Source organism: Mandrillus leucophaeus, unplaced genomic scaffold, assembly GCF_000951045.1.
Source record: "Mandrillus leucophaeus isolate KB7577 unplaced genomic scaffold, Mleu.le_1.0 Scaffold338, whole genome shotgun sequence".
NCBI lineage: Eukaryota > Metazoa > Chordata > Mammalia > Primates > Cercopithecidae > Mandrillus > Mandrillus leucophaeus.
This window is the reverse complement of record NW_012103565.1, coordinates 1815465-1827261: the sequence shown is the minus strand read 5'-3', so window position 1 is coordinate 1827261 and position 11797 is coordinate 1815465. Positions and strand designations below refer to the sequence as shown.

The window sequence follows — 11797 nt, the reverse complement described above, 5'->3', positions numbered from 1 at the left end:
GAACTCAGCTTTGGCACATGGAGGCATTCAAGACACCAGCATCTGTTTTATTTTTGACAGCAGCGTCTGGTCCTTATATATTCATCTAACACTTTCAGTAGATCTTGACTTCAGTATGACACTTGCTCACATTTTCAGATCTACAAAGGACAGATTTTAACCATTATTCTGAAAATGCTTTCCTTTCCATAAGAAAATGAAGAAGAAAAAAGCCTGCTTTATATTAAAATGCTTATTTTAGCCATGAAGATAAGCCCTAGCCATTCTCAGATGCTGAAATACTTTGGTTTGGAAGATCTTTACTGCATGGTTCTTGGCCTGGCGCCTCATCACGCTAGAGAATCCAATCTACGTGAATGTTCTGTTTTTCAAGCATTTGTTTGCAAAGTCTAATCTGGAAGGGGAATTAATATTATTAAGGACCTTTTATGTGCAAGGGCTGTGCCAGGCATTTAACATGTATTACCTTGTTTAACCCTCACAATGACCCAGTGGGGTAGGCATTACTACCCACATGAGAAAACAGGCTCCGGAGCATCAGAATCAAATCAGAGCCTGGGACTCAGGGCAGCGAGCTCCAAGGTCACACAGGTTTTGTTCTTTTCGTTTGTTTGTTTGTTTCAGCATAAGAAAAATGATGGGGGAAAGGAGAAGAGAAACCCATTGTAAACTTAGGTAATCCAAAATTAAATTTCAGGGACCATTTATGAAATTATCTCTTTAAATCGTAATTCCAGTTACAAATTAAATTTAACTGTAGGGAGACCTGAGTACAAACATTCATTGATTCTTAGCCTTACAGTAAATTTGTGAGATCAAAACTTCCTAAATCCTGTTGCACATGGTACTAGCTAGTACTGACTTTGACTTTCAGTTGTTAGACTGATCATTAGCAAACAACTTCTGGGCCAAGTGCCCACATCAGCTTTGAGTGAACTTCGGGATTTTTCTTTGCTCCGATTTGTAACAATCTGTGTATGCCTTCTTTGGTAACCCTGATGAGTGCTCAAAGTAGGACTTTCGGCAGATATCCTAAGGCTGATATCCCAAATCTGCGTTTGTTTTTTTCCTTGAGGTTTAAACAGTATGTTGAATCAACATTCTATCAAGAGGCTTTGTAGTGCTTTTACCAAGAAGTTTTTAGTGAGAGCTGCATTCAGTTCAACTTTCTCAGTTCCTTCTCCTACCCTGGTTTAGTGTGTTGAAAAATCCTTTCACATCAGCATTTATGCAGCATATAATTTTTTTACTCTCATCCAACAGGCACATTTGGATTTACTATTTCACTTGAACAGTTGGTGTTTACTGGCAGCAACAAGAACAAAATTTATAGCAGCAAATGGAAGCTGAACTCGCATGCTGGCTTTGCACTGAAGAACTTTGTGTTTGCCATTTCCTAATTGTGAAAACAATATGTCCAAGATTTTGCAGTCATCAGCATTCTGATGTAACGACTTCCATCTGGTCAAAGGAAGAAATTCAGAACCTCTATCTTCTTTTGAATTCTACTTCAATGCAAAGGTAACTGACTTGGGGGAATGTTGGAAGACAGAAGAAATTCAGACAATACATTCTGAAAAGCAACTATAACATCCAGTTTTCCAGGGGATAATTTTCCTGAAGAGCAAACAGGCATAGGGAGAGAGTTTGTCATGATCTTCTTGATGGAAGCGGCTCTAACTGGAGCAAGATGACAGGATTACTTGGAGGTGAGAGAGGATAAAGAAAGCAGGATGATTTGTGGCGCATTCCAATCAGAGGTAATAAGAAGTCAGAGATCCACAGAGACCATGCAATTGGAGAACAATACGGAGGCAATGGAGGCCAACAACGTGGTAATAAGAAGCGGTTTAACATCGCATCTCATCCCATCTGGCATTCAGAATTTGGCGCTGGTTATTGAAATATGAAGCTCCTGATGGTCCTCACACTCCTACAGTGACCTTCTTCACTCATTAGCCAGGAGTTGAAGCTGAAAGAAATGTAGCATATCTCAAATGCTTGCTTTGCATTTTTATATTCATTGATTCAACAAATATTTACTGAGCACTATATTACATTTTAGGAATGGCATTAGGTCCTGGAGATATGGGCTAACACATATTTCTTGGCTACCCATTATAGATAATTACATGAGAAACACAAAATATGCATAGAAGGCCCTAATTTTGAGCTCAAACAACCCAGGAAGAAGACTTTTCTATAGCTACCTTTATACTTGATATTAATCTTTTTCTCTATACTTTATATTCATCTTTTTCTTCCTGAAATGAGAAGGGAAGGAAAATAGAATTCTAGAAATAATCTTACAGCTGCCCTTCACTCTATGGAAAAAGTGAGCTCTTGACAGGAAAGGGATTCTATCCATGATCTGACAATTCCTAAACAGCAACAGCATCATGGACATATTTGTTCCTAGAGTCATAAACCTTCATACAGTAGGCATTCAGTTAATACATACTGATTGGCCTAATAGAGGAAGCTGGGCTTGATCATGAAATAAACTAGGCTATGAAATCATGGCTCCTAAAAGCTCATTAAAGGCAGCAACATGGAATGGAGACTGTAAGGAAGTTGCCTCCCGCCTGCCTTCTTCCTCAGACACATCATCCTGCAGATGTGAAAACGACCCAGACTCTGCCCGCATGTGGCCTCCAGGACCAGGAAGTAGGGCCTTGCCCCACCCTCATGAAGATGGCGGGCTCTGTCACAGAACTGCTGCTCTGTCCCTGACTCCTCTCACTCCCATGCTCTGTTGGAAACTCAAGCTGTGAAATCACAAAATGCAGAGAGGAAGTGGTCAACTATTGCACATACTCAAGCTACGTAGTCTGAGTTTATTCCATTCTTGCAGGATCATTGTAGGAAGGCGTAAGAGTCCTGCTTACTGGTGAGCCACTGAACACAAACTCCCTTCTCACCTCTGCCTCGGATCCCACCATGCCTGAGGTCTAGGGCTAGAAGCGTTGTTTCATCCACATTAATTCAGGTCCTGGGCAACGTGGCTATTTTCTGACCTGTCTTCCTTCCCACCCTAGTGGTGAATTCTCTTTCTGAGATCTCAACTCCTCTCACCCAGCTTTTTCCAAGCAACCCTAATCAATCCAGCATATCGTTAGAATGTTAAATCTAAAAGGAAAAGCCATTCTGTGAGTACGTTTATGTAACAGGATATTAAAATGAGACCTTTCCTCTTGTCTCAGTGCTAGCTGACATCTTTTAACTGAGAAAAAAATGTTGTTAAAAATGCTCATCTATGGCCGGGCGCGGTGGCTCATGCCTGTAATCCCTGTAATCCCAGCACTTTGGGAGGCCGAGACAGGCGGATCACGAGGTCAGGAGATCAAGACCATCCTGGCTAACACAGTGAAACCCCGTCTCTACTAAAAACATACAAAAAAATTAGCCAGGCGTGGTGGCGGGCACCTGTAGTCACAGCTACTTGGGAGGCTGAGGCAGGAGAATGGCATGAACCCCGGAGGCAGAGCTTGCAGTGAGCCGAGATCATGCCACTGCACTCCAGCCTGGGTGACATAGCGAGACTCCATCTCAAAAAAAAAAAAAAATGCTCATCTATTCTCAAAAGATGTCATCTGCTAAGGAGTGACCCAAAAAAGGGTCCAATAACCCTGAAACCATTGCTCAAATCTTAGCTATATAAGGGGAGACTTGTAAATTAACGAGGAGGGCAAGGATTTTATCAGACAGAGCTTTCAGGCTGCTAAAATGCTTCCTCCTCCCTTCTCATGTGTTTTCCCCTCATCTTACACAAGTAAGAGGGGGCCAGAGAATCACTTGCAGAGCTGACCTAGGACCCTTAGGCTTCGGGAAACATAGAATGTATTAGTGTCTATTGCTGCTGAAACAAATTAGCACACATTTAACAGCTTATACCTCACAGTTCTCTAGGTCTGAAGTCCAGTGGGCACGGCTGGTGTCTGGGCTTCAAGCCTCACAGGGCTGAAATCAAGGTGTTGGCCAGGCTGCACTCCCTCCTAGAGGCTCTAACGGAGCATCTGTTTTCAGACTTCTGCAAGTTGTTGGTGGAATTCAGTTCAATTTGCCTGCTGGACTGAGGTCCCTGCTTCCCTGCGGGCTGTCGGCAGGGACTGCCATTGGCTCCTTGCAGCCTTTCTCTGATTCTTGCACAAAGGCGCCTACATCTCAGAGCCAGCGAGAGTGTGTGGAATCCTTCTCACGAGGCCACGTCTCTCTGACTTCAGTCGGGAAATGTTCTCTGCTTTTAAAGGCTCATGTAATTATTTTGAGCCTACCCGATAATCCAGGATAATCCCCTCATCTAAAAATCTGTTACCTTAAACCACATCTGCAAAGTCCCTGTTGCCGTGTAATGTAAGCTATTCACAGGTTCTGGGGATTAGGGCAAGGACATCTTTGGTGGGAGCCTTATTCAGCCTACCACATAGAGATTAGTACCTGAAAAGCCAGAAGGTGAGAAGCTAGACAGAGCAGCCGGTGGCAGCTAAAGGAGAAAGGGGGCGAGAGCTGGAGGAGTCGCACTTCCATGCCGATGGCATGGCAAAGGGGATGTTGCCCCGGAGGACTCGGAGAATGGAGCTGGGCTGTCAGCTGAGAATGGGACTCCACTCAAAAGGAGGAACCGCCAGGAGACGCAAGGAACCCCCGCAGGAAGAAGTCAGAGATGGAGGAGGGGAAGTCATAGCTGGAGGAGACACGTGTGTTAGGAAGCTGCAGTGGCAGTTCCCTAGTGGCGGTGTTTTGGAAGAACTCTGAAGATGCCCCTTGAGAAAAGCATCGGCCTTCAGACAACGTTTACACCAGATAACGCTACCAAATCACAACCTTGCCTTTCTTCCCTACTGCTGTTCCGAAGTGGGAGGACCCAAAGGCAGCAGAAGAGTCAAAGAAGAACAGCAGAAAGGCAAGGTTGGCTGTCATGCCCTGGCACACCTTGCTGCTACCCTGCAGCTCCCTGCCACCTGGCCATGTATTGCTTCCCCTCTGTACCCTGCCTAGGCAGGTCTGGGCTGGGGACACAGGAAGCTTTGAGTTGGGTGAGCAACTGAAGCTTTGATTTTAGACTGAACTGGACCTTCAAGATCTCAAAACACAAAGTATTTGTTAGTAACTGAAAGGTGGCATAAATTTTAGATCACCTCGGATTTTGTCGCCAAATAAGGAAACAAGTTCATTGGGCAGCTCTAAGAAAGAATAGAATTGCTTCCTGCTTGGTCTTTTTTTGTTTAATAGGTCAGATTCACAAATTCCCCAACCCTTCTCTAGCAACGTGTAGGTTCTGATTACCAAGGGCTCTCTCAAGAGAAGAGCCAAACATCTCCATTAACAGGAACTCAAGCCCTTGTTCCATTGAAATGTTTGGTTACAGCTTAATGACCACAATTGCAAAGCCAGAATATTGAGTTTTTATATGATATATTATTTACATGGAATAATGCCCTCTTGGTACCATATTGAACATAGTAAATTCTCTGATAATTGACACTATACAGAAAGAGTACTTTGAGAGATCAAGGAAGGCTAATGTTTTTTGATCTCTAATCCTTGGGCTACCTTTTCCGTGATGTCATGGAAAGAGCATTAGACTAGTTATTGTTCTAGAACTGGATCTCTCACTAACTATATACACACAGGCAGATCATTTTACATTTTTGAGCATCAGTTTCTTCATGTGTAAGGTGGTAACAACAATGTCTGCCCTGCCTTGTTCATAGGATTGTAAGGAGAATCAAATGACATAATGGTCGTGAAAATATATTTCTAGTTGTAATCTGTATAATAAGGTATTACAAGTAATTGAACATTTATATATATTCTGTAACAGGTTGTAAACTTTTAAAGAGATCTAGTACACCATGCTTAATGGCCTAGTTTTTGAAAGACACATCAAAAACTGTTGACAATAATTGCTTCTCGGTAGAGACATGATGAGAGTGATGGGAAAGAGGCAGACTTATTTTTCACTCAATTTCTTTTTGTATCTCTTGAATTAATACTATATAAACACATTATGCATTTAATTTAAACCAATGCAATTCAATAACTATTTGAGAAGTTAAAGAAAAAAAATATATCTATTCTGAATAATAAATTGAAAATAATCTAATCTTTCTGTAAAATGGCTCTTTAGGATCTTTAATACTTTAGGTTTAAGTGAGATGATTTAATTGATGCAACCAACACAGAACTTGGCACATAGTAGGTATTCAGAAAGTGGTAGAGCCCTTTGCCTTGAGGCCATGATATGACTATCCACTCCCAGTGAATTTGCTATATACAAGTATATAGTTAATGGGATGCTGGATATTAGAAAGTTTATTAGATTTTACCAGGATGTTGGACACAGATGGTAAGTGGAAAATGCCAGAAAGTTGATGAATCATCTGGTAAACTAGTGGAAAAGGTAAATGGAGCCAGAAAGAGGCCAGAGAGGGCAAGGAAACAGAACAGGTCTGGAGAAAGGCAACTACACTCATTATATCATGTAACCCACTTTTCAGTTGCTGATGTTTCCAAAATGGTAAGTACATTTTGCAAACTGGAGTTATTCTGATCTTCATGCTATTAAATGCTTATTAATTAACAAATAGCATGAAATCTCATTAGCTAGGCTGTGGGGTTTTTTTTTGTTTTGTTTTTCAAATTTAGGATTTCTCTTCATTTTATGGTAAGGAGCAGTGAGTCCATAAATCAGAACACTTTATGAGAAGTTCTAACACCTAGCCCTAATGCCAAGACTGAGAATCTGATAGCATAGCTATTAAATATTAAGACCCCTAAAAGACTTCCATTTCTGCTAACAGCAATGCCCAAGGCAGCCAGACACTATGTCTCCCTTTCTGTTTTAATGTAGTTGCATCAATTCTGCTATTCTGTTATAAAGCAAGCACCTATAATGACATTTACAAAGCAGGCAAAATGAAAATGGAATAAAAACTCGAACTATCACATGCAGAAATCACCACTGATGCTAAGACACTATAGGTAATATTCACATAGCTATGGGAAAATGTTAAATCTTGCTGCTCAAAGTGGTTCTTAAACAGCCTCATCAGCATCACATGGGAGCTTGTTTCCAATGCAGAATCTCAGGCCCTCCCCAAAGACCTACAGAATCAGAATCTTTAGTTTCACAAGATCCCTAAGTGATTTCTATGAATATTGAAATTTGAGAAGCACTAATTTAAATGTATCAGTGTGCTCCAGGTTTAAAACAAAATGTTGCTGATGAAAAGATAGCAATTGTTTTATCTTGGAAGTGAGAAATGGTCAACTTTGGATTTTTCCTTGAGAATAAATAATTAATACATAAATTCAGCCCAAAACATAACATGGAAACACATTTCCAAAGAAAAAGCTTTGAGACAGTGGAACCATTTGGGAGCCATGGAAATTTAAAGAAGAAAATAGAAGAAAAAGAAGATCAAAGATGGAGGCTCTAAGTCTTGGCAACTGGTTGAATATAAAGTCCTGTGAAGACCGAAGATTCCCCTCTGGTGATTAGAATGAGGGGCTATTGGCTGAAAAAGGAATCTACTAACTAGTGAGGTACCAACAGAATGGAGCGCCAAACTAGGACATTTAAAACCTGGGATTTTTCTTCATAGGATTGTCTGTTTTCTGAATCAGTCATTCTGTTTGACAACCAAGAGTTGCTTTTATTGCTTTCCCCACCATAGGCCCTTGATTTAAAAGGCTTCATCTATCAAACACTCCCTTTTGCTAAATAGGAGTATTTCCCCATTTTTATTCATTAAAGTCCTTTTGATCAGTGTGAGATAATGTGTGTGACCATTAGATTTGCTGTAATTCTAGACAGAAGCAAAGAAACTTAATCATTTAGTTTGTATATATAGTTTTCCATATATGATTTTGGTTTGGTTAGAAAATAACTCAAGGACTTTCCCTAATTGTGCACATGAACAAGAATCCATTGCTAACCTGAATGAAATTTCTCAGGACTAAGGTAAGAAGAAGGACTAAGGTCAACAAGGGGGGTTATAAAATAGGAAGAGTTTTCCTACTGTTTCTGTAATGAGCTCTTCCCATTAACAATTCAGTTAAAGTCACTAGGAATTAACCTACACACCTAGAAATACTCAGACCTGTCCCACTTGGAAACAAACTGGAGAAACAGTAGACATCAACAATCAGCAGGTGACTCTTTATTTTGAATTTGGGAATAATAAAATAAAGAAAAATCATTTGTAACTGTCACTTGCGATGTAGAAGGCCCTCATCATTCTAATTGCAGGGGCCGGGTTATAATCCATTACCATGAGTAATTTCTTCTGGAAAGTGCCTAAATAGTAAACCAGACATAAAGCCAACTTTATGTTAAGTTTTTGGTGATTTAAGGAATTCTGTTACAACAGACGACATTTTCGAGAGTGGAAATATACTTACATGGAACCAAAGTCTTAACTCCATGAGTAACTTTTAGTTGGCAGAGGTGAAAATTCTTCCTGAGCATTTAAGCATGGAGATTTTTAGTAAACTTTTCAATTAATTAAAAAAATTTAAAAACTCCTTCCTCATATAGAGTAACTTTAATCGGTACCTAAACTAGCTTAAATATTGAGCTCTGTGTTGACACTTTTGGAGAATAATGTGGCAGCTGTTATGTTTGAATGTGTATTTGGATCCCAGCATGAACAGACAGGAAACAACTGTTTAAAATCTCTTTTCTCTGTGTAGGTTTAGGTGCGGTCATCTTGGATTTGAGTCGTGTTTGTGAATTTTCATGTGTTACAACAACCAGGTGAATATACTGCTGTGGTTCAATGTCAGTAGGAATTAATACGTGCTTCAGTTAGCAAGTTAGAATTGGCTCACATTAGATGTGACTTTCGACAGTTTTATAAGAAAAATGGAATGAATTGAATATAATCATTTGAATTAGAGTTATCTTTTACAGTTTCTCTATTCCTTTGGAGCTGATGGCAAGCCTGGAGAAGCATGCTAAAACAAGCTGACCCGAAAATCACATTCTTCTAGTTCTCACTTTGTGGAGTAGGCACAATTCAAATATTGTAAAAGAATATCTGTTGACTTGGGGATTTGTTAACAAAGTTGAAAAACAAGCAAATTATAAACTGCTATCGTGTAATAGATAACATTTTTATGGCTATCTCAGTGGTTTCGTTGGTTCCTCCTCCTGGGCTGGCAGCTGATCCTGGGCATGCTCTCACATTAGTACAGAAACACAGGAGACCAGGCCAACCTCCAGGACATCATCCCTGTTGCCTTCTACTTTGGGCTAAAGCACGTCATGTGGCAAGCTGAGAGTCAAGGGGCATAGATACAACCTCCAATATGTTTCCGTATGTTTTCTTTTTTCCTTTCTTCCCTTCCTTCTTCATATGCCAGTCAAACTTTGTAAGATCTTTAAAAATGGGGCTCTTGCAAGCCTAATGACTAGATCAGGGCAAGATCAGGCTGAAACATCCTTTAGGTGAGCCAGATCTAGTGCTTTGCCTCCTGCATTTTGGGAATGTGATGATGTATGTGAGAGCACCACTAAACTGCAACATGTAACCGGTATGAAAGACACACAGATACCATCCCAGACTATTAGACAGTTTTGTGGTTGTTACTGTTTTATTTTCATAGAGAGGAGCTATTTAATTTACTTAGCAGATTAACAAATTCTCAAACTAAATTCTATCCTAATATTCCTCCTAAATTTGTCCTGTAGACATGTGGGACCACTTTCTCACTTATTTCTTAACAGGAATAAGAACTGGTCACAATCCTCTCTATACTTAATTTGACATGATAAATTTTTTAAGATGAAGAAAAGTAGCTCCCTAAAATTATAGAAAAGGTGAGCAAATAATTGTATAAATCAGGAAAGGGAAGCCCTTTCTAAGTAACTTAATGTCAAAAGCGGGAGCCCTAAAGGAAAGAAAACGTAGATTTGGCTATATGTGAATTCAGAATATTTATATATTAAAGCCCAGTGTGATGGTTAATATTGAATGTCAACTTGATTGGATTGAAGGAGGTAAAGTATTGTTCCTCGGTGTGTCTGAGGGTGTTGCCAAAGGAGATTAACATTTGAGTCAGTGGACTGGGAGAGGCCGACCCAGCCGCAATGTGAGTGGGCACCATCTAATCAGCTACTAGTGCGGCCAGAATAAAGCAGGCAGAAGAAGGTGGGAGAAACTGACTTGCTGAGTCTTACAGCCTTCATCTTTTCTCCCCTCCTGGATGCTTCCTGCCCTCAAACATCAGACTCCAAGTTCTTGAGCTTTCGGACTCTTGGACTTAGACCAGTGGTTTGCCAGAGGCTCACGGGAGGCTCACGGGCTTTCGACCACAGACTGAAGGATACACTGTCAGCTTCCCTACTTTTGGGGTTTTGGGACCGGGACTGGCTTCCTTGCTCCTCAGCTTGCAGACGGCCTATAGTGAGATTTCACCTTGTGATCGTGTGAGTCAATTCTCTTTAATAAACTCCCCTTCATATATACATCTATCTTATTCTGTCCTTCTAGAGAACCCTGACTAATACATCTAGCATTGAAAAAAAAAAAAACAAAATGCAAGTGATAAACTGGGAAATAATATTCATAATATATATGACTTAAATGTGTGTTATTTTTTGTTATATTATTTATGTTAGTACCAAAATGGCAAAAAAATGAATAAAAATAATACTAAATTATAAACAGAAGAAGAAACAACGGACAAAGGAAGTCAAATTTTTGAAAGATGGAGAACAGGTAAAAAGATCAGCAGAACTGAAAACTCAACCGCCAAATACCTGTGAAGGAAATGCCAGTGAGAAGCAAGCCAACTCTTGCAAGGCAGCACTGGAAAGTCTAGGAATGGGAAGTACTAGCTAGTGTGGAAGGCAGAGTATTTCACAGCAGGAGCAACACAACATCCAGTAAGTATGAATAATACCTTCAAAATCACTAGAAAAGAAATGCAAATTTTAAAGAGATTTATATCAGGCTCCAAAGGCTGAAAATATAATATCCAGCATTTTTTTCCATTCATTCATCAAATATATGCCAGAAGCCAGACAACCCTTTTGAAGAACATTTCTGTAAAGGCCATTTACATTTCCTTCACAGAGAAAGGTGATAGCAAGTAGAGAAGAACATGGGGCTGTGTAGATTGTGAGAATGACCCCGTTTCTTCACTCATCTCTAGAATTAAGCCCTTTATCAGGTAACTTGCAGTGTCCTCCCAACATGGCTGGAGTGACCTGCCCCATCCTTGACTCTCAGCTTGCCCTGTGACATGCTTTGGCCCAAAGAATAAGGTGGAAGGGATGATGTCCTGGTTTTAAGCCCAGAGGTAGGCCTGGGCTCCTGTGTTTCTGTTTCATTGTGAGAGCGTGACTGGGCTCACCTGCTTTTCCAGGAGGAGGAACCAGTGGGAACACTGAGATGGCCATAAACGTCTTCTCTATTACACTATACCCTTTCCTAATCTGTATTTTCACTTTGTTAACAAATCCCCAAGTCAATAAATATTCTTCCATAATACTTTTTTGGAGATTCTTGCCACTATATTTCTGGTAAATAAATGAACAAATTACATTTTCTATGTATTATTTTTCTGCTTATTTACATTAAATAAAAAAATTTCACAAAACAAGAAATACGCTATTGCAGAGTGGGTTAGGCAATGGAATTACTTTTCCAAAATATAATTTTATCTATTTAAAGCACACTTAGCAACATGCTTGGCTACCTTCACAGAATTCTCTACCATAACATTAATCTATTACTTTAGAGTTTCAGAACAAGAATTCATCCTCAAGTACTATTGTCTTTCATAA

General features: G+C 40.0%; 1 protein-coding gene across 1 annotated transcript in view; it reads right to left on the bottom strand.

The window, feature by feature from the left end:
* Window positions 1–623: 623 nt before the first annotated feature.
* DLEU7 (deleted in lymphocytic leukemia, 7) overlaps window positions 624–11797 on the bottom strand; it is a 129234-nt gene continuing 118060 nt past the window's right edge. The window contains exon 2 of the mRNA XM_011988765.1: window positions 624–1972. Coding sequence (XP_011844155.1) covers window positions 1949–1972 — 24 coding nt within the window. The 3' untranslated portion in view covers window positions 624–1948. The remainder of the gene's footprint in view (window positions 1973–11797) is intronic.